Genomic DNA, 21,758 nt, shown 5'->3' with positions numbered 1-21,758 from the left:
TTTCAACTGTAAAATGCTGAGTAAATAGTGTAACCATAATTATTTAATAATCTTCCATAAGGGAATTATTATGATTTATTTAGTTGTGTATTTTTTTTAAACAAACTGCAGCAAGAAGAGTAGTTAAACCACTGGAGGTAAATAAAAACATGATTTTCAAGTTATGTTAAGTTGCTCAAGTGATTTCTATTATTATATAAACAATACACTATAAAGAAAAGGCAACAGTCTGACTTAAGTATAGACTTTTTATCTTCAAGAAAATGTAAACATGATCACTGTTTATGAAATTCCTCCCTATGACAACAGAGGCCTGTGTCACCTTCATTCATTTAAACAATAAATCAAATGAATCACAATTAATTAAAGTATGAACCCGAGCCGTCCTCTCCGTTTTCCAAATGACGCGAGCATGTTGACAGAGGCGATGAAAAGTGGTGAGAAAGCAGAGCAGAGAAAGTTCCTGTTGTGTTTGTTGTGGAAACACTGCTGAGCTCTTTCCATACATGAGCATGGGAGAGACACTGGAAGGCCATTGTGATACCAGGTTCTGTTAGGTGTCTTCTCCCTGGATGGAAAACAGACTGAAGTCGTGGTGTAGACAGAACGCAGGGCTGCTGGATCAGAGAGAGACGTGGTTACAGTGAACTAGCCAACAGGTTACAATCTGACTGTGTAAATTTCTCTCATTTTTTCTTTGACCATATTTGGTTTACAGTGTGGTTTGAGTGAGAAATCATATCTTAAAGACAATGTGATGGTTAGTTTTAAATATTTTTGTATGTAGCTTACTATGTAGTAACATCTCACCATGTTTTCAGGCCAAAGCTGCAGAAATATCAAAAAATATATAGTTACCAAAACTAGCTAGCTGTTAGTATTAGCAAATGCTAGTGTTGAACAAGTTGGTAAACCTTTTATAGGGCCATTATTTTGTGCTTCATTAAACTTAAAGCAAATAAATTAGTATTTATTATTATTTTTCATATATGTTGAATGTATGTTTGCCTGTGACTTTTGGTTAAGCTAGCAGTGAATTGGAAGCAATTGCAATACATAATATTAGTAGAAAAAAAGTTTTGTGCTTTATACAGCCTGTATAAAAACAGTGAAATAATTAATTCTGTGATTCTGTTGTGTATATATTTATGAAATTAAATAGTGTATTCTATATTGACGGAGGATTCTCAGAGATAGTGTATACTATAACACGTAGTCTCATAAAAGATCAGTTCCGATTAAATCAAACTTTTCAGTGACCTTCAGATCCACTACTGCTTGACTTTGATCCAGCATTATTTGAATGGACTGTTCCTTGTTTAATAGTAATGGATTGGCGCATATTACAGTAACTAAATTGAGGTTTGAAGGAGCATGTTCTTTCTCTGCAGTAAAGTTGAGTTGCTTGTTCCAGAAGTATTTTTCTTCATTATCTATTTCCATTGAATTTATTTCTTTTAACATTATCCTTAGTGTTGCTTAAAACAGAAACAAAGGACTCTCCTGGATAATGCATCAATCATATAGGTATACCTTATGACCACCAAATTCAACCAAAGTTAAAAATGTTTTAAGTTAACTGATTTAAGCTGTGGATAAAATAAATAAATAAAAAATCTGTTTTCTCAACAGCGCAATCTTAAGCTCCCACCTTCTGAAAGTTTCACCATAGAAAAGCTCTGTGAGACGTATAATATTGACTATGGGAAAAATAAATGGGTAGGTAACCATGTTGACTGTGGATGTTTACATTTTTTCATGGAAACTCTAAAAGAGTCAAATATGTAAATGATGAGTTTTATCAGTCTGCAGTCTGTAAGGTTTTGACCGATTGGCGAAGATTTGAGGAACATGTCAACTTGCTTTTTGCCTTTGTGTTCTTGCATTATGGCAGTGGTGAGTTAGTTTTGTTTTTTTCCTCTCATTTTTCTGTTTTTAGGTTTTGATTTACCAGTGGGGGGATATGTACAGATGTTAAATGTGTGTGTGTGTGTGTGTGTGTGATGGTTGGTTAACTAATGTTTGGTGAGAGCTGTTAATGTCTTCTTATTTACATAGTGGTTATAGTATGTGGAGAGCTGCTGGGGCTTAAACCTACAGTATGGGTGAAGCTCAAACCTTCAGCACACACAATCAGGGTAAGCAAAACCTTTTCCTTATCGCACCACGAACACCCACCTGCTTCCTTTTAAAGGAAAATTTCTGGTGTATTGAATCTAAGGTTTTATTTTGCAATTTTGGGCCCCTGATTCCTATCAGTTAGAGTATAAAATGTACTCTCCAAGCTATTGCTAGGAGTGGAACAAAGTCTAGTGAGATTAGAAACATGAGTGGTCAGACAGGTTGGAAACAAGCAAACAGTTTAAACCAGATAATCCAAAGCACTTTATTTGGCGGTAAAACTGAAAGTGAGCGCACTTGAAATGTTGCTAATAATCCCTTGATTGTGCAAGAAAACTGCACACAATTACAGCAAGGACGGGAGGTCAAAGTTGAAGCAGTAATAAAAACTGATGGATGTTTACAGTGGATTATTGGCATTCTTTGGTATTGACTGTCCCTGGGATTTGTGTGTCTGACTGCTTTTGTTTCTTTCCTTGTTAGAATCATTTTTATTGCTGCCACCATGTTTCCATATCTCTGCGGTCATTTGGTATGTTGTTCTTATGATAGAAAATAAGTTTAGCTAGAATGAGTATGTATAGCTTGGTCACAAAAAACACCAAAGGAATCCTTCTCATGATTCTTTGTTATGTATTTATGTAAAAATACAAACAAAAAAACTCTTGGCCAATTTATCTGATCAGATCCCAAATATCAATGTATCGTACCGCCTCAATAATCCAATAGCACGGCTATAAAAAGAAGGCCTGAATTGTAAAGCAAATAGTTTATAAATTGTTTATCATGTAAAAGGCAGGGTAGAGAAAAGCAGTGACAGTGGCAAGGTTCAGGGAAATTCATACTGTACCTCTGATGAAGAAGATGGGGGGGGGGAAAATCACTTGCACACAAACACTGAACAAATGAAGCTGCTTCCCATCAGATGTTCAAGGGTTTCCGTTTTTATATGTACAATTAAAATCACAGTTTTAACAAAATATAAAATAAATAACATTAACAATACTAAGATAAAAGCATTCTGAGTGACCAATCTGGTTAAGAGCTCGGCATCTCTTTTTTTAAAAATCTGTTGTTTCTGCCTCCACAGACAACTACAAACGTTTCTTTTCCTCAAACTACAAATTCCCATGAAGCACTGGGTGTGCGCATCCCCTCTCACATAATATCTTCCTTTTTTCTCGCTATATATTTTATTAGTTGTATTTCATTAATATATCTATATATATATATTTTAATTTTATTTTTTTTTTGCACCTGGGATTTCCTCCCACCCCCCCTTCCTGAATTGACCAACCACAGTTCAGCCCGGCAGCCTCCTGCAGCCAATCAGGAGTGGGCGACAGACAGTGGTGAGATCAAAGGTGAGAGGTCACAGAGGCAGAGGTCAGCAGCAGCAGTGCCCAGGTAGGCCACCCTGATGTGTGTGTGTGTGTGTGTGTGTGCGTATACTTGTATTACTATACTTAGTAGGACAACTTTGACTTCTGGATTTAAAACTTGGGGATCTTTATAGAAGACAGCAACATTTTATCTTCTTTGGTCCTTCTTGACCATTAAAACTACAGGTGCCCCCCCCCCCCATGTCATGTTTAGTGGTAAGTCAGACATACTGCAGCTTTCAAAAATTCCAATTGTATGCAGTTTGCTTTTACATTACTTACTACATAATGGTGTATACAGTGTTTTCTAGTTGGAAATGTTAGTTATGTTAATGTCCATATGGCATCAATGCAGCAGAAATTAAACTGTACTCATAACTGGTTTAGAAGAAAGAACATTATAATGTTCCACTGAATGCTGGCTTTTTAAGAGAATACACCCATCCACACTGTGCAGACAACAGAATTTAACGTGAGCTAATTTAAACATTGAGTCTTTCCTTTCTGACACTTCAAGTTGTGTTTTATGGAGTTTAAATGCTTAAATGATGAACAATTTTTTTTTCAATGTGTTAATTTGTAATTATTTAGTCATGAAATGTCAAAAGTGTGAAAAATGCAATTCACATGTACCAATAGCCAAAATATATTTTCATATTTTGTTTTTTGTATCCGTGGAAACTGCTAAGATATTTAATTGCAAATTACATCATACACCAAAAGCAGAAAATGTTCACATTTGAGAAGCTGTCCATTAACTAATCAATTAATTGAAAAAATGAATCAACTGTTTGAATTGTTTCAGCTCCAATTCCAAGGCTCTAACATTCAGAAAAGAACATGATAAAATGATTAATAGATCCAAAAGTAAACAATTAAATTATTTTTTAAAAGATGGCAACTTTAGCCTAGAGAAATACTGAATAACACAATAAATACATTTAAAAGGCGTATTGCAGTATTAAATATGAATAAAGACACACTTTAAATAATTAGAAGTGCCGATGGTTGTTACGAAATATCACACTCTGTGGGTGCATTATTTTTATAACTGCATGGCAGTGGATTATCGCTTCACTGAGAAAATGAGAAATGTTTCACAGCATAGATAAAATTCACAAAATCTCACACAACAAACCTGAGGTATAAATATCTGCTATTTTGGTAGACATGATCATATCTTGTTAAGGGATTATGGTTTGGACAAGAAGGAATTTTATCAATTTGGTTTTTGAGAGATCCACTGAAGTATAGTAACACATGTATGTGTGTGTTGTTTTTCTAAACTCCAGTGTTTTATTGCACCTGTCTGTGCTGTCTGTGGTGTTGCGTTGGGTGTGGATCAGTACAGTCCCAGAGGAATCCTCCTCTTCTTGCAAAAATTCCAGGAAGGGGAGCGAGCGGGAGAAACCAAATAAACAAAACAAAAAGAAAAATCAACAATGATTAAAATGTTCCATATAGTTTTCTCTTAAAAAATAGACGTCTGTTTGTAAATCAGTAGTCGGAAGGAAGTGACAGCCATCCATTTGTTTATCACAGGAGAGAAATGATTGATCCAGCAAACAAGAGCGGATAACTAAACAATAAAAATAAGAACAAAATGTTTTCTCGTTTGTAGCTAGGATGGAGGGAGCACCCTGTGTTTTCCAGTTGAAAGAGAGAAAAAGAAAGAGAAGGAATGATCTATCTTTTTCTTTTGCCTTTCCGTTAGTCCTGGTATGGATAACCATAGGATGAAAAACAGGCGATGAGGTGGGCGGAAGTCAGGGGCATCCATCTGTAATTGGCTCTTAAATGTGACTGGATGGGCAAATCACAAAAAAAAATAATCTCTAAGAATCCATGGCACAGATGTATTTTTCTCCCCTTGAAATGCAATAAAATCTCCCAAGTAATCATGTCCACATAACAGTAGATGATGTCCCAAAGAAATACTTCAACTACGAGATTGCTTGCTTCTCTGTTGAGGATGAAAAACAGGGAAAAAGGTGGGAAGATAGAAAACTGATTGAAAGTATGAATAGAAGAATGGAGTTGGACGGACAGAAGAACATTAGCAGATATCACAATCTTGTTAAATATCCAGTATTGGTCAGACTGTAATCTTTTTACTCTCTATCTTTTTCTGGAACTTTGAACCACATCCTTCCGTACAGGACGTAGCTCAGAACTATCAAACTGTGCAAACTCCACCCACTGAGGAAGACAGTGAGATGAGGTTAAAAGCTCCAGAAAAGCTAGAAATTGGACCTTGAGTTAAGATTTTTTTTGAAGTGACGAATTTGTTAAAAACCAATGGGTCCATGTATTATCAGATTGGCCTGTTTACAAATACATATTGAAATCAATTCTTGGCTGCTGGATGGATTCTACTTTCAACATGTGGCACTAATAATTTAAATGTTATGAATGAAAGGTTACCTAATATGATGTCACTGTTTCAGATGCTTATGGAGATTGAAAATATTTATGGGTATAACATTTTAAGATATTGTTCTAATAACAAAATTAATAGAATTTAACAGGTTTACTTTTTCATTATTACTGGAAAAATAAATGTTATTGTGTTATACAGTTTTATTTTATGTTGTAAATCTGTTATTAATTTACTACATTTCTTGTTTTTGAAGGCCCTCTAGACACTTGGCTGAGTTTTCCAACCGTAAAAGTGAAGAGAATGGGGTGGGGGTGGGACAGTGTAAAGGGCGATTTATTGAGAACAAAGAAGGAAGAAGGAATAGAAGACATACAGAAGAGAAGAGTCAACTGGAGAGAGAGAGAAGAGAAAAGAGGAGAGGAAAGGAGGTCTTGGCAACAGCACTACAGGTTTAGGATATGGAGGGTTAAAAACAAGAAATGAGAAGTCTTAGAGATTGGAAAGATTTGGGATTCTGAGAAGAGAAGTGAACTGAGGAGGACTCTGAAATTCTGTAAAATTTTGTACTGGGAGCAGTGTGCGAGAGAAGCGATGAAATGGTCTGACATCAATCCTGTAAGTGTAGGATCAGAGGTGGGGAGGCGGCGTGGGACTAGGATTCAGAGGAGGTACGCGAGCCGCCATTAATGAGCGACTTGTAGATGTTGGATGAGAGGAATCGTGGGTAGGAGTCCCTATGCATCAGCGTGTAGATCTGTAGCTGGGCGTCTTCAAACGCGTGAGGCGTCGGGTCCTGAATCCTCCTGTTGATCACCTCTCGAACCCGGGCGTCCAGACTCACCTGGAGGGAAATTTTGTTTAGTGACAAAAGTAAGACAACACATCAAAGGATCCCCCCCCCCCCCCCCCCAATTCCCAGTCCCGTTATGGCAATTGCTTAAACGTGTGTTGATAAGCAGGCTGTCATAAGCTACAGCTACGTATTTCATAGATAGAAGCAGAACAGCAGAAAAAGGATAAATGCCCAAGAAGTTCTGCCAAGTGAGGGAGGATCGGATGGGGGAGATATAACGGCGGGCATGGGTGCGTAAGTCTGTCTGTGTGTGCGTGTGTGAGAGAGAGAGAAACAGAGAGAGAGTATATTTGTTCTCATAGCTAGGCTAACTAATTGATTATTACCAAAACTTTGTTTTTAACTTTGGCTATGTTAGAAGACCCAAGTGCGGGACTAAGAAAGGGAGGAGTTACATAAAAGAGGAATATTTATTGCAGGGTTAAAGGGATCAGATAGTCAGCATGGGTTTAGCCGGGCGGGGGTCCATGGACAGCAGAACTATTAGCGAAACTAAATAACACGTTATAACGCATAATTCACTTTTGACTTTTATTATAGCTTACTAAATGTTCTTCTTACATAATCGGCCTAATATAATTTAAATGTGTTCATTATGTTTTTGTTTGTTTTTTGTAGCCTACAGTTTTTACGATTTGACTGTTTTGATCTGAAATGAAATTAAGCAATTATTAATTAATTAATAAACGCCACATTGCTGCTGTTATTACTCAGTTTAAAGTGCTCCCACACAGCTGAGGACTTAATTTTTTTCCCCCCTTTGACGTGAACTGGAGTGTTACGTTCACTGCTGTTTGTGGAGGTCAGGCGCATGGAAAAAACCCCCTCAATATTCTAATCTCAAAATTGAAAATCGAATGTGTACCCAACGATCGAATATTCGGGTGCAGCCCTAGTAATTAACAGCGAATATTCTAAACTGTTAGGGGCTCAACAGTCGCGTTACACCGACTGACGTCTGTTGTTAGGCAGGCTGTCACTTCACGAGCCAGAGCTATGTATTTGATAGATAGAAGCAGAACAGCAGAAACCAGGATGGGTGCCCAAGAAGTTCTGGCAATGAGTCAGGTGGTCGTGAGTGTGTAAGTCACTGTCTGCGTGTGTGAGAGAGAGAGAGCGCTCTGTTTCTGTATTATCATAACATCGGCTTACTAAAACTAAAGATGCCACTAATGTTATTTGTCCTGGCTGATTAAGATTAACGATTTGTTAAATGTGTGACCTGCTGATTCCAATTTTCTTTCTTTCTAAAACTATAACTGACAGCATACCCAACTGTAACTTTTCTTTATTGGAAAATACTTTCTTTATTAGGATCTCCATTAGCATTTGCTTTTCTGGCAGAGGTCTATTCAAATAACTGTTCTTGATTCTAATAATCATTTTTCTCCAAACTGTAGCAGGAAAATATTTATTGCTTATCTCACCATTTTAATTTAATTTTACTTTAGTGTTTACTAACAAACTACAGTAATCTGCTCACCTTGCTTTTCCCTTCAGACACAAACACCTACACTTTTCTCTCTCTCCCTGCACCTGTCTGCTCTGTGGACTTTATTTGACAGCAATTTTATAAAAACAACTGCCGTTTTGATTTTTTCCCTTTCTGTTTTTTTGATAAGCGACTGTGTAACTGAATGGCATTGCACCAACAGCTGTGTCCGCTGTTGCTTTACATGCTTTGTAAAATATCCACCCTCTCTGCGTCTTCTAATGTAGCTTAATACAAGATAGCGTCTCTGTGTTTCTCTGCAGGTTTAAATTGCGAGCGTTGGGTCTTTTTTATGAAGCCTCAAATATATTCCAATGTGAAAGTGCACATGGACAGCTGCGGACGCCACAGACGTGGACTACTTCTGTTTATACTACCTCCTGGAGTCAGCTTGGCGGACTCATTCCAGTAGATCGCAGTAGATCGGTTGGTTCCGTTGGGGGGAACATTTGTGCTGATTTCAATCTGAACGCAAGAAAACCAGGATTCTGTACTTTGAAAATTTTAAACTAATATCCCATCTTTAAATCTGTCTCTGCACTCTCATATCTGGACTTACAGGCTGATTAAAGTTTGAAGTTGTTTTGTACTCTGTAGTTTTGTCATTAATTAGCTTCCATAGAGCCAAATACATATATACACTCAGAGTGGCCCCACAGCTACGGCACCAGCAGATATTTATAGAATGACAAGCTTTCTCTTATGTTTTCCTTCTGCTCTTATTTAGGAAAGAGACACACAGAAAGAGAGAGAGGCATCCTACCAAGGTCAGGCATGCAGACAGACAGCCAGGCATGCATCTTTTCTGCCAAATTCACATGTCTGGATATCTCTGTATTTTTCTCTGTGCATGTGCATCTAAAAAAAAAAAAGCATCTACTGCCAGAAGGTGATGAGAGCAGCAATTTATAGCTTCCTGTAAACACACTGTACACACACACACTTACACACATGCAGACAACTCTACATTCAAACACACCAGTGTCTTAACATGCCAATTCACACACACTGGTGATGGAGCCTGACAAGCAAAGCCTCAAGCTCTTAAACTAAATAAAGCAACCACTGTTAAACACATGGTCAGTTAAAAATACCATTAAAGCAGACAATGCTTCCCCCATTTCACACCAGAAATAAATAAATTTTAAATATCTGTGTGTCTGTGTACTACAGTATGTCTAAGTTTATCACTGGTTCAATCAGTAGGGCTCGCATTTCTTAAGGTGCGTGTTGGTGTGAACATGGAGCATGTGTGTAACACCTGACAAGTTTTACGTAAAAATAAAGAAGCTGCAGAGGAATTTAAGGACCTGTTCACAAAAACACTGCAGAAGTCCCCAGAGGCTGCAATGTTCTTACTATTTCGAAATGTTAGAATTAATAACATGATGATGTACAACTAACAATTCTTTCATTATCGATTTTATCTGCTGAATATATTTTCCATGAAGGGTTTATACCCATCAAGTTGACGGCATGACATGTATGACAAGGAAAAGCTAAAGATTCTCACATTTGAGAAGCAAGAACCATCAAATCCTTTGTTTGAACTAAGGCCTAAATGATTAAACTTTGTCCTGATGGTAGTGTAAGAGATCATCTGGAATGTGGTCAGTAAATTTCCTAGCATAACAACTATCCATTTATTTTGTATAAGTGGGAATTTTGGCCTGATAATGGCTCTAGAGAATCAAAATGTTGGACGTATGGACACACAGACTGACAGTTGGGCACGGATGAAGCAATAACCCTATTGGAAAACAAAATGCATCAGCCAGATCTTACATAAGAATATGTTTTCAAAACACTGTAGTTCCCTAAATTACAATCATCTCATTTCTCAGATACAAGAACAGACCTTGAGCAACGTTCTTATGATGGTTCAACATCCTGAAGTGATTAACAGGCAATAATCTCTTGGAATTTAAACAATGACACAAGCAGTAAATCGGTAACCCCTAGAACTGTCTGAAAACCTCCAGGGTATCTCTCCGAAGAACAAAGTCCCTAAAAGAGGGAGTGATAGACTGTGATGTGGCAGAGATGTAACCTTCAGCTTTCAGAGAGTGTTGTATTTGTGAGTTACATTATGAAATCAAATTTTAAAAAAATGGATATACAGAAAATAAATTTTTGGCTGTCGGTGTCTTTCAACCTGCCCTTGTTTGCATCTGCAATATCTTGCAATATTAACAAAAAACAGCAACGTTAAGTCAGCTAAGAGCTCTCCTACCTCTTTTGGCGACAATATGGAAATGTAGTCCTCATAGATGGAGCGCGCTTTCTCCTCAATGGCGCTCTTGTTGATTTCCTGTTTGAGGTCTTCGCAGGCCAGCCAGAACAGCATATTCTCCTCGCTGTACTCTGTCCGCAGGAACTCCCGAAAAACATTTCGACCCGCCGGGTTCCTCATCAGCTTGTCGAAGGACTGAGACCACAGCCGGATCTCTTCTGCTGAGGGTTTGGTACTGAGGGAGGAGGAGTAAAAAGGATGGTTCATTTATTTCATTCATTATTTACCTAAATGTTTGGGATTTTGTTTCTGCCTTGTGTTGTATTTCTAGTAACTGTTATTTTGTCTTCCAGTCAGCACCACATCTGTGCAACTGTATTGTTTTTGAATGCAAAATATCTCATGAATCCTGCATTCACCAGTAAACTAAACAGAAATTATAAAGCACTCAGTAGAGCACACACCTCCATTGGAATCTACATCTACACCAAAATATGACTGGAAATCCGACTATGCGTGTGTGTGTGTGTGTGTTTTTTGTACAGGACTTTCTGGTCCCCAGAGGATGAGGTTTGTTGATCTACAACCATCAATAGATCAAAAGTCCTGACATTTGCATGCTAATTTTCACCATCATAACCACGCTACTTTGTACCCATGTTAAAATGCTTACCGTTGCATACCCTACAAGCATGCTAACATGTTAGAAGATAAATGTGAATTGACAATTCACATGCTAACTATAAGAGAGTGTAATGATTCACTTGTATGGCTGAGAATGTTTAGTTAGAAATGAAGAGCAGACACTCACATGGAAAATATAAAAAATGTTTATAATCTTGCATCCACACCAAAAATGAATCATTGTTCTTTGTGTGATGGCCTAAGCTACAAAAGGTTTATCTAAATCTTTTAACAAATTTGAAACCAAACGCAATGAGTGTGTGTTAGTGCTGCAAACTCACCAGTCTTCACGGTCTGGTATAGTTTCCATCTTGGTGTCCTGTGATATTCTCTTCCTTCTACTCCGCCTTCGTCTCTCCTCTTCATTCCTGACGGTGAGACTGACATGATAAAACGGCTTTCAGACAGGGAACACACACACACACACACACACACACACACACACACACACACACACACACACACACACACACACACACACACTACACAAAACCACAGCTGACAGAAGAGTAACTGCTCTCAGAACTATAAACACATGTACAATCACCCACAGGGATGTTATTACCCCATTTAATGGCAATAGTAACCACAGTTATGTTAACAGCAGGGTAAAGCAGCAGCTACAGGTGTCTACACACTGTGTGTGTGGGTGTGAGTAACACAGAGAGAGAGAAAGATCTATAAATAATTAGCTCCCCTGTGGGAACTACATACACCTAAACACTGTACAGCGACTGTCTGACTAATGTCTGGAGACTCAGTGTGTGTGACTGTGAGCAGGTTTGTCCAATGTATTTGTATGTGTGTACATAGAGAGACTGGACCAAAAATAGTTAAGTATGTGTCGATGCCACGGTAGCTGAAAGTATACTAAGTGGACACCACCAGAACGGTGATTTGTCAGCTTGGGCTGCTTGTGGATCCTCCATACAAGTTTCTGATGCTGGCAGAGATTGTTGCAAGCGAAGACAAGATAAAGCAACTTGAAGAAAGGCTCAGTAACATGCTCCTTATCAAATAACATTGGACATATTTCATGATAGGCAAAGCTATTTATCGTGCAGACTTCCTGCTTGCTATGACTGCCATTTTCTATCAGAGTAAATTCAAGAATGATTAGACCTCCTCTTAAGGACTGCACAGCACAGCAATAGTTTCAAGGCAGACCATGCTACACAACTGAAAACCCATTTGTGCCGCTGAGACACTCAACGTAGAGCGATAAATCCACTTTAACAGAAACTGAAGCTTAACTTTATTAGGCCCTAATCTCATTGTTACTTAATAAATGCATTTTATAAAACCTCTCAGTAACACTAAGGAAGAGGAAATGCACAGATACTGCTGAAGTTGACAAGTCTCATCAAACTTTGTGGAGAATATTTCAATAACGATAAGGCAGCTGTGCGTCATATCTGTTACAGCTGTGTTAACAGGACTTCAGCTCCAGAGAACTGCTCTGCCAGTGTGTGTTTGCTTACATTAGGGGTGCATGTGTGCAAGTGTTTGTGTGTATTTGTCTGAGTAAATGCAGTGTGTTCTTGTGTGTGTGTGTTTGTTACCATGAGCAGCTGCAACAGCAGCACCAGCAGAAGCAGCAGGCGTTGGGCCGTTGAGAATTCTGGGTGGTGGCCATGCCCCGCCCCCCTCCCGTCCCGCTCAGTGCCGAGGTCTCGCTGCGACCTCCCCCCATGGCCAGCTCGCCCCCTCGCTCGGCCGGGATCGGACCTGTGTACTGCATGGACAGAGAGAGAAAGAGAGAGAGAGATACTATTATTTCTTCTGAATTCTTAGGAGTCATTTACAAAGGTGGAAGAAGTATTCATATCCTTTAATTAAAAGTAAAAGTATCAAAACCACAATGACAAAAAAATATCTTTTTGGTGGAGCTGCTAACAATTAAATTTTCATATCTAAAACGTCACAAGGTGTGACATCTAGCATTTTTGCAATCAATCCTCAATAAAACCCACAAGTGAATCCAAAAGAAGCCTGTCAACCTGTAGAGCCTCGCACTGATCCTAACGTGGGTCTGGGGAAAGTTTTTGCTAACAAGAGATGACTTTCAGGTTGGTCAGGGTGCCACAAAGAGCTGCCTGAGGGGTAAAGCATTCTGCTTAATTGCGTACAGAAAAAACGTCATCTTCCTGAAAACAATATGTCCCAACATATAGAGATGTGTCTGAATATTGAGAAACTTGAGCTCTCACAACACCACTGATGTTGGACAGAGGCTAAAAATGGTCTTCACGTGATCATCTTTGTTTACAGTAATCATACCAAGGTAGCACAGTTAGCATGGCAAACGTGTGTGTGCCAGTGTTTTAAAATACTACACATAGCATGTTTGCCTTTATGGATGATTGATGATAATGAGTTTCTAAAATGGATTCTAAAATGTATATTTTATTAACTTCTCTGGCAGTAGTCTCTATCCTGCCAGACAGTCTTTTACGCATTGAGTAGTAGTGCTGTCTGTTAATCATACATGCTAATGATAATTTTATTGGAAATTGTGATGGGAGGGAGAGGAAAGCAGAATGAAGACAGACTTGACTTGAATGCAGTTATGAGCTTTCCAGTGTAACCTGCTTTGAGGTTTCGCAAAAGACAGAACAACATAAAGCTGCTTACATAAACGAGCTTCAGATATAGATCAAGATGAAAATATAATAACTTTATACAAAAATAATGATTCGGTATTTGACCACATTCTTGTCAGCATTTTCTTTTCTTTTTCTTCTCAAACACTGAGTGAGATGGGGAAAGAGATTAAAATGGAAAAAAGAAAAACAGAGGTTAAAAGGGGGCATAAATAAATGTATTGGGAGAAATAAAAAAGGTGCGATATGCTAAAAGATGACTAGAAAGAGATTATAGAGTAAAAGAGGAAGAGAGAAAGAAGGAAACAAGAGATTTGCTAATTTAGAGGGTATAGAAGAAGAGACAGATACCATGCAGAATAGAGGAAGTGAAAGAGTGCGGGTATGGAGACAGACCGGGCAATGTGATGCATCATGTGATTGAGCTGTGATCACACACACACACACACACACACACACACACAGACAGATGATCACACATAGACACATGTTTCTCAATTTGGCTTCTGGACCTTGAGCCCCCTGGATCGCTTGATTTGCAGATAAGATCTTTAAGGCTGATGCATTTTTTTTAATATTTAACATTTACAGTTCCTGTAAGTGTATATTCTATTTAAAGCTCCCACCATCTTCTTTAAAATAGAATTAAACAATTTAACAGCAGTCCCAGCTTGGATTCAATTCATTATTTCGAGACGTGTGTGCCAGAAAGAGTTAAGAAACACAGCCATAGGGGCAAATATACCATAAAACCATAAAACCATAGCTAATAGCCTGGACTAAATTGACCCTGCCTATATTTGGGACAGGCATCCATATAGGACAGGCCTTTAATTCCTTTTGCACAAAACTGAAACTACTATGAAACAGTTTATTTATTTCAAACAGAATATTACTTGTATAAAACTTATCCAATAATATCAAATGAACGTCATTCATTTGATCTAGCGCCGACATGCGCTTTTATTTTGAAGTAACATCTTGAAAACAGCACCGTGCAGGATGAGAGAAATTAGCAGACAGAGAGTGATGGACTTCACAGGACAGGATTTACAACTTTTATGAAAAGTTGATTCTTTTGATCTGGTGGACCCTTACAGACTAAAGGAATAGGCTATAAATAATCAAGGAACGGACACATTCCTAACAAGTGGACTTAACGAGCGCTTCAAAAGGTAACGACAGTCAGCACTTTTTTGTAGAATGCAGGTTACACCGGTAAATCTATAAGAATTACACTTTGGGGCTCGTTTCCATTAAATGAACTGAAGGATTGAATTGTGGAGAATCTAACCGATCTAACTTTGCAGTATGTCCATACTGACATTGATCATACGTTTAAACATTAATATTTGTATTAATGATCTAAGCAGCTTAGAAGCATCTAAAATGGCGACCCGCGGTGTTTAAGAGGTTTTATACATCCAAAGAACTTAAACCAGACCAGGCGTCTAATGGAGACCTGCGCTTATTTGTCAAAATGTGTTCCTACACCAGGCCAGTAAAGGAGTTAGGCGGCTATTTGGGACTCCGCTATTAATTGAAGTTTTGTGGTACACATACAGTATAGTTACAAACAGTAATGAATGTATGAGCACATGGTGTACATCATGTGAAAAAACATAATGAAAAAGCGCATGCATATGCACACATAAAAGGTGTACCAAGAAATGTAAGCCAATGCACACAAATACACACAGACAGTGCCGTGTGTGTCCCCGCCAGAGAATTTCACATCGATGCTATTACCATTAGACTGGATGTGTTTCTTATTTTTACATTTCTCTAAAATGGTGAAACTACAGCTCAGCTGACATTAGCCTCCAGCTGTCAACTCTGTCTGCCAGCACAGGGACAGACATAGGCTGCTGACCTGTGTGTGTGTGTGTGTGTGTGTGTGTGTGTGTGTGTGTGTTTGATGCCAACACTCCAGACAGCCGGCAAATGTGGCAGAATGGTCTGATGTTGTTAACCGAGTAAATTTAGAATTGAAAGCCGTAACCTGCAACATTTCATGTTAATAAGGATCTGTTCTGCTGAGTGATTAAACACAGTCACAATTCAATATAAAGCCAGTACATGTCAATAAAGAATGTTGCAGGTTTGTCTCTTTATGATCTACTGCTGTAACATAAACTGTATATTATTTTTAGTCATAGCTTCTAAACAATGTAAACTGTTTAAATTCTTTGGATTGCCAGAAGCACGTGCACGTGCCAAGACTATTTGAAAACATAGATCCCACATGTAAAGCTGAATTTTACAATACATTAGCAGCACTTCAGTCTACAGTGTTGTTATTAATTAATTAATGCAAATTTATACTTCTGCACACGTGGCCAAAAAATCATGGGCATTTATATTTGTGCGTTGGTGTCTAATTCACTCTGTAATTACTTCGCCAAATGCTGGTTGGCGGTGGGGTTTTTATTTTCCACTGTGTTGACTTCCGCCAGCCGAGCTGGCTAACTTCCGGTTTAGCATTCTGCTAACTTTCCCTGAGGGTAAAAATATAATTTTGTGGCTCTTTTAGACTTTCCAAATGTTATTTGTATGAATGGATCAGTTTCTCATAGTGAGAGGAGTCATTTCGTGCTCCATGATACAACATAATACAACATCATCATCAGATACCTTAGTGTAGATTTACATATCTGCTGCTTCCAGATGCTCACTTGTTGGTTAGGAACCCTTACTCTAAGGTATGTTGTGCAGTTCATTAGATTTGTCAAGACAGCAACATTTTATTTTAAAACAGATTTATTAAACCAAATTTGAAAAATACAGAAAACTAAAGGAACAGTTTCTCACAAAGACTGAAAACAACCTTTGTGATGAAACCATGGATGTATTATGAGATCTGGACACTGTGCTTCAAGATGGCGCCCATTCATTCCCAAGAGTTTTTCACTTAGTGTATGTGTTGTCATGCACATAAAAATACGATTTTCTGGGCTCTGGAAAAGAGTTTTAACTACCCAGTTTTTGGTTTTGGATATCCTGTTTTACCAATATAACAGTTTTACCAATGTTTCTTTTATAATGAAACATTATCTTTTATTTTATTTTTCATAGGAGTAGTGGGAGTTCATGGAAACTACTTTTCGGCCTGCAGTACGGCGGTTTGCCACTGGGTCAAATTGGCAACGAAGCTGACATACCCCACTGTGTCCAGCTTTCTTATTACACCTATGGAGAAAACCCACTAAGTTACAGATGCTTGCTGATCAGAGGCCAACTAAGAAAAGGGGGCAGGACTTCAGGTATGTATAGTGACCATAAGATTGCCTGAAGAAGAGCAACGAAAAGCTGAAGTGAACTGATGTTTCTTTGTTAATGTGTGTTTGAGCAAGGTAGCCAACTGTGGCACTGCTGACAGGTATACAGTGTGTGAGTATAGTCACTACTCAAACACACACAAAATACATAGACAACCACACACCTTCAGGAACACGTACACACACACACCCACACACTCTGATGTGACAGTTTACCTGCACAGTCAGAGCCAGAGACAAGTGCAACACTCCCTTCCTCTCTTTTATCACCCGGCCCATCTTTTATAACACAGAGCTATCATGTTTCTGCCTTTGTGTGTGTGTGTGTCTGTTTTCTAGAGATGATGACTGAATACGGCAAGGTTCGTTACCAGTTCAGTTTCGAAATAGAGGGAAACTACAAAGAAAAAGACATTAAGAAAGAAAGAAAAAAAGAAAATGTGTGCACTTCCTTTTGAGCAGATGTCTTACTTCCTCTTCTGTTCCATTTGAATTTCAGTGTGTGCGTTTTTAACAGGATTCGGTTCAAGTGTCAATCTGATTAAGCTAGATGACATTAGAAAGACTTACACGCACACAGACATGGTAGTTCACTTCTCCTTGTCATCTTAACTCCATCTCTGTAAATATTTTTTTACCCTTTAATTATCCTGGTAAGGTTGACAGGGCACACATGCTGTTTTCCCACAACTCCCTGCTACACACACACACACACACACACACACAGAGGCCAATAAGAAACTCAAATGGACCAGTTAGGATTATAAATGCCTTGCTTAAGGGCACAGACTACCTGTTACTAAAGAAAAGGAAAAAGGCGAAAGCAGATAGTTTCTTATTTTATGCCTTATGTAATTGCCTTAGTCACATTGTCCTAGGGAGAAATTCAAACCAAAAACCTTGAAGCTGCCAGTATACTTCATCACAAGTGTTTGTTTGTTAGGGGGCTGTATCCGACCACTGCTTTATTTTGGAAAAAAATAAATAAATAAAAATGTTACGCCATGATTGGCCAGTGAAAAAGGAGCCAGGAGGAGAGTTTGAACTTATCTCCCAAGACATCTTTATTTATTATTTACAAAACAATTTCTGCCACAATCAATGTGAACTCAAAGAAATTAAGGAGCACAGTAAAAAATATTCAAGTAACACAGTTTATTAAATGTATTTTTTACATACATATTTATTAGGAGTGTGATGAGACACTTAACCCACAAGATTTGAGATTGGGTTCAAGAGATCGAGACGAGACGAGATTTTAACGCTATTTTTAAGAAATTTTTGGTGCTGAATTATATGGACATTTTGAGCATTAAAAACTTTAATTCCTGCATTCTTATGAATCTACCTGCACCGGTTTATGGTGAAAATGTTTTTATTTATGTCAAGAGAACCACAAAATTCAAGTGGCAGGTGACAATTCAAACTCTATAGCCTAACTCTACCAGAATCTAAGTCAGTGCAGCTCTCAGTCATTCTGTGCTGCTATCAGATCTGTTTCTCCCGTAGATCAACTTAGTTAAAATCATCCCTGCTGAGTCACGATTTAGTCTTTCCTCCTCTTCTGTGTCTTTGTTTGGGGAAATAACCGCTTTAAATGCGACTGTGGCATCTTTTCACCTAAATAATAAATGATTTAATTTTAATTCAGTTAGAAACTCCTGGACTTTATTAGCTCCTGTGTTTCATGTACAGAACTTTCTGCACATCTCTGTTCTCTGACATGTCCAGAGAAAAGTCATAATATTACGAGACTAATGTCATCATTTAATGAGAAGTATACCTGCCCTTTACTCTGCGGTGCATTACGTTATTGATCCGCTGGTAGTAACGTTATCCCCTTCAGACCGTTTGACCGACACAGTTTGGGACTGCATGTGAAACCGAAAGTGACCTCAAATCCACATGTTAACTTCAGCAGATCAAAAAGTGCAGCTCACAGTCCCAAACAGAGCAAGGTAGAGCCTCAGTTTTTAGACGTTTATGTTGCAAAATTCTACCAGCTACATTACCACTCGCCAAAGCTGTCTGGACTCACAGCGCGAGCTGTTCGATTCAGTTAATTATAAGGGCATACGCCGATGTTGCATCAGCTGGGAGTAGTTGATTTGCTCTGTGAGTGATCTTATCAGTTATAATTACATTTGTATTTCACTGTATGACAAAATTAACGTGTGGCTTGACAGCATGTGAAAAATGCCAATTGCGCGAGTCTCGCGAGACACCTTTTTACCCAACGAGAAATATTGTCATAATGGTACGAGATCTCGTACCTAGTATTTATACTGTCTGTGTTTGTGTGTGCTCATTCTCTATGTGTGCAACTATGATGTGAAAACCAGTAGAGGACTATGGAAGTGGAAGCCCCTTGTATCTGGACACTCGGCAGGGCCTTTGTTGGTTTTTAAAGCACTAAATTAAACAGATTTTTTCAACAGGGCTGGTTAAATTTACACAGTGCAGTGGAATTGCATGATTGACAGGATGCAATGGAAGAGACATGTCAATGTGCATCATCTATTTTCCTCTAAATGGGACTATCATTTACTAAATAAGCATCATAGTATTGAAGAACACTTGAAACTAGCTACTGAGACCATACATTCATGAGGAAAGTTTTTATTCAGGTAATAAATCAGGTGAGAAGTAGCAGTAGCAGTAGTAGTAGTAGTACTTTACCTTCTTTATAAAAGGTGAATGTCAGCACATATGTGTTTTGTACCTGAGTCTGAGATGTTGCTACTGTTAGCGTTAGCTGTATCTGGGCCATCACTGTAGCTGGGAAACCACAACACACTGAACACTGGTGCGTTCTTTCAGATTCACGCTGCGTTGAATTAAATGATTCATCATATTGGAGCTGCTTCCTCCCTTGCACCAAATCTGCTTAATGCAGGTGTTGTATTTTGCTGTGTCGTTATCTTCTTTAGTGAAGCTAAGCTAAACTTTCAAGTGTTTGCCACAGTCCCCCATGGTCCAGGAATGTAAACAGAAGTTCTCTCTTCTTCATGCTTTGTTGACGTACTGCGTAACAAATGACGCGATGTTCGGTCGGCGTAGCAGGTCCTGGCAGATATGTGACATTATTATGGACTGTAAAATGCTCACTGCAGTTGAATCATGAGCGCCGCTGAAATATGCAAACAGTTAGGAGTCTTGGTTGGTTCTTGGAAATTTGGTAATGGTTCCTACTTGGAACCGGTTCTCAATACACAATCGTAATAACATGAGCATTGGTCTCACCAGAACATATGTTTTTGTTCTTAATTGCTTAAGGATGTCATGTAAATGTTATTTCATGCATACATGCTGCCATGTATTAATAAAAACAACCAAATGTATACTGTATAGTTAAGAACACATTCATATATCCTGAAATATACAGTATACAGAATCTCACAAAAGTGATAAAATAAACCCTTTAAATTTTTGTAAATATATGATTATATCTATTATATGATATGTACAGCTTGTATAACTGTAAAATTACTGTCCCTTCAAAACAACACATCACACAGCCGTTTCTATGTCTAATGTCTAAACCGTTGGCAACAAAACTGAGTCCACCCCTAAGTGAAAATGTCCAAATTGGGCCCATTTAGCCATTTTCCCTCCCTGTCCGTGTTACAAGGTTTCAGGTGTGAAAGGTCGTCACACTGGTCACTGGAAGTTCAACATGGCACCTCATGGCAAAGAACTCTCTGAGGATCTGGAAAAAAAGAATGGTTGCTCTACATAAAGATGGCCTAGGCTTTGAGAAGTTTGCTAAGACCCTGAAACTGAGCTGTAGCACGGCGGCCAAGACCGCACAGCGGTTCAACATGACAAGTTCCACTCATAACAGGCCTCGCCATGGTCGACCAAGGACATGGATTACTGGATCCATGTCCTGTGGTCTGATGAGACCAAAATAAACTTATTTGGTTCAGATGGTGTCAAGCATGTGTGGCGGCAAACACGTGAGGAGTACAAAGTGTGTCTTGCCTACAGTCAAGCATGGTGGTGGGAGTGTCATGGTCTGCGGCTGCATGAGTGCTGCCTGCACTAGGGAGCTACAGTTTATTGAGGGAACCATGAAGGCCAGCATGTACTGTGACATACTGAAGCGGAGCATGATCTCCTCCCTTTGGAGACTGGGTCGCTGGCCAGTATTCCAACATGATAACGACCCCAAACACACCAAGACGAACACTGCCTTGCCAAAGGAGCTGAGGGTAAAGGTGATGGACTGGCCAAGCATATCTCCAGACCTAAACCCTATTGAGAATCTGTGGGGTATCCTCAGAAGGTGGAGGAGCACAAGGTCTCTAACATCCACCAGCTCCATGATGTCGTCATGGAGGAGTGGAAGAGGACTCCAGTGGCCTCCTGTGAAGCTCTGGTGAACTCCATGCCCAAGAGGGCAGTGCTGGAAAACAATGGAGGCCATACAAAATATTGACACTTTGGCCCCAGTTTTGACATTTTCATTTAGAGGTGTACTCACTTTTGTTGCCAGCGGTTTAGACATTAATGGCTGTGTGATGTGTTATTTTGAGAGGACAGCAAATTTACACTGTTAAGCAAGCTGTACACTCACTAATTTACATTGTAGCAAAGTGTAATTTCTTCAGTGTTGTCACATGAAAAGATATAATCAAATATTTACAATAATGTGAGGGGTGTAGTCATTTTTGTGAGATACTATAAGTGCAAATGCAAGCGGTTCTGTGCAAAATCACCGTGATCACCT

At 38.8% G+C, this 21,758-nt stretch overlaps 1 protein-coding gene across 5 annotated transcripts in view; it reads right to left on the bottom strand.

The window, feature by feature from the left end:
* Positions 1–3,044: 3,044 nt before the first annotated feature.
* Positions 3,045–21,758, bottom strand: part of rgs19 (regulator of G protein signaling 19) — a 45,883-nt gene continuing 27,169 nt past the window's right edge. For 4 of the 5 annotated variants that reach the window (XM_038722261.1, XM_038722264.1, XM_038722265.1 and 1 more), the window contains 4 exons: positions 12,708–12,880; positions 11,427–11,525; positions 10,462–10,696; positions 3,045–6,724 (listed from right to left, as the gene is read on the bottom strand). In XM_038722261.1, coding sequence (XP_038578189.1) covers positions 6,536–6,724; positions 10,462–10,696; positions 11,427–11,525; positions 12,708–12,880 — 696 coding nt within the window. In that variant the 3' untranslated portion in view covers positions 3,045–6,535. The remainder of the gene's footprint in view (positions 6,725–10,461; positions 10,697–11,426; positions 11,526–12,707; positions 12,881–21,758) is intronic. The other variant, XM_038722262.1, reaches the window with a different exon arrangement.

The sequence above is a fragment of the Micropterus salmoides genome, unplaced genomic scaffold (genome assembly GCF_014851395.1).
Source record: "Micropterus salmoides isolate LMB-PRFRI ecotype aquatic unplaced genomic scaffold, ASM1485139v1 Ms_hic_scaffold_16, whole genome shotgun sequence".
NCBI lineage: Eukaryota > Metazoa > Chordata > Actinopteri > Centrarchiformes > Centrarchidae > Micropterus > Micropterus salmoides.
The sequence above is the reverse complement of the archived record's forward strand: the minus strand, read 5'-3'. Positions and strand labels throughout refer to the sequence as shown.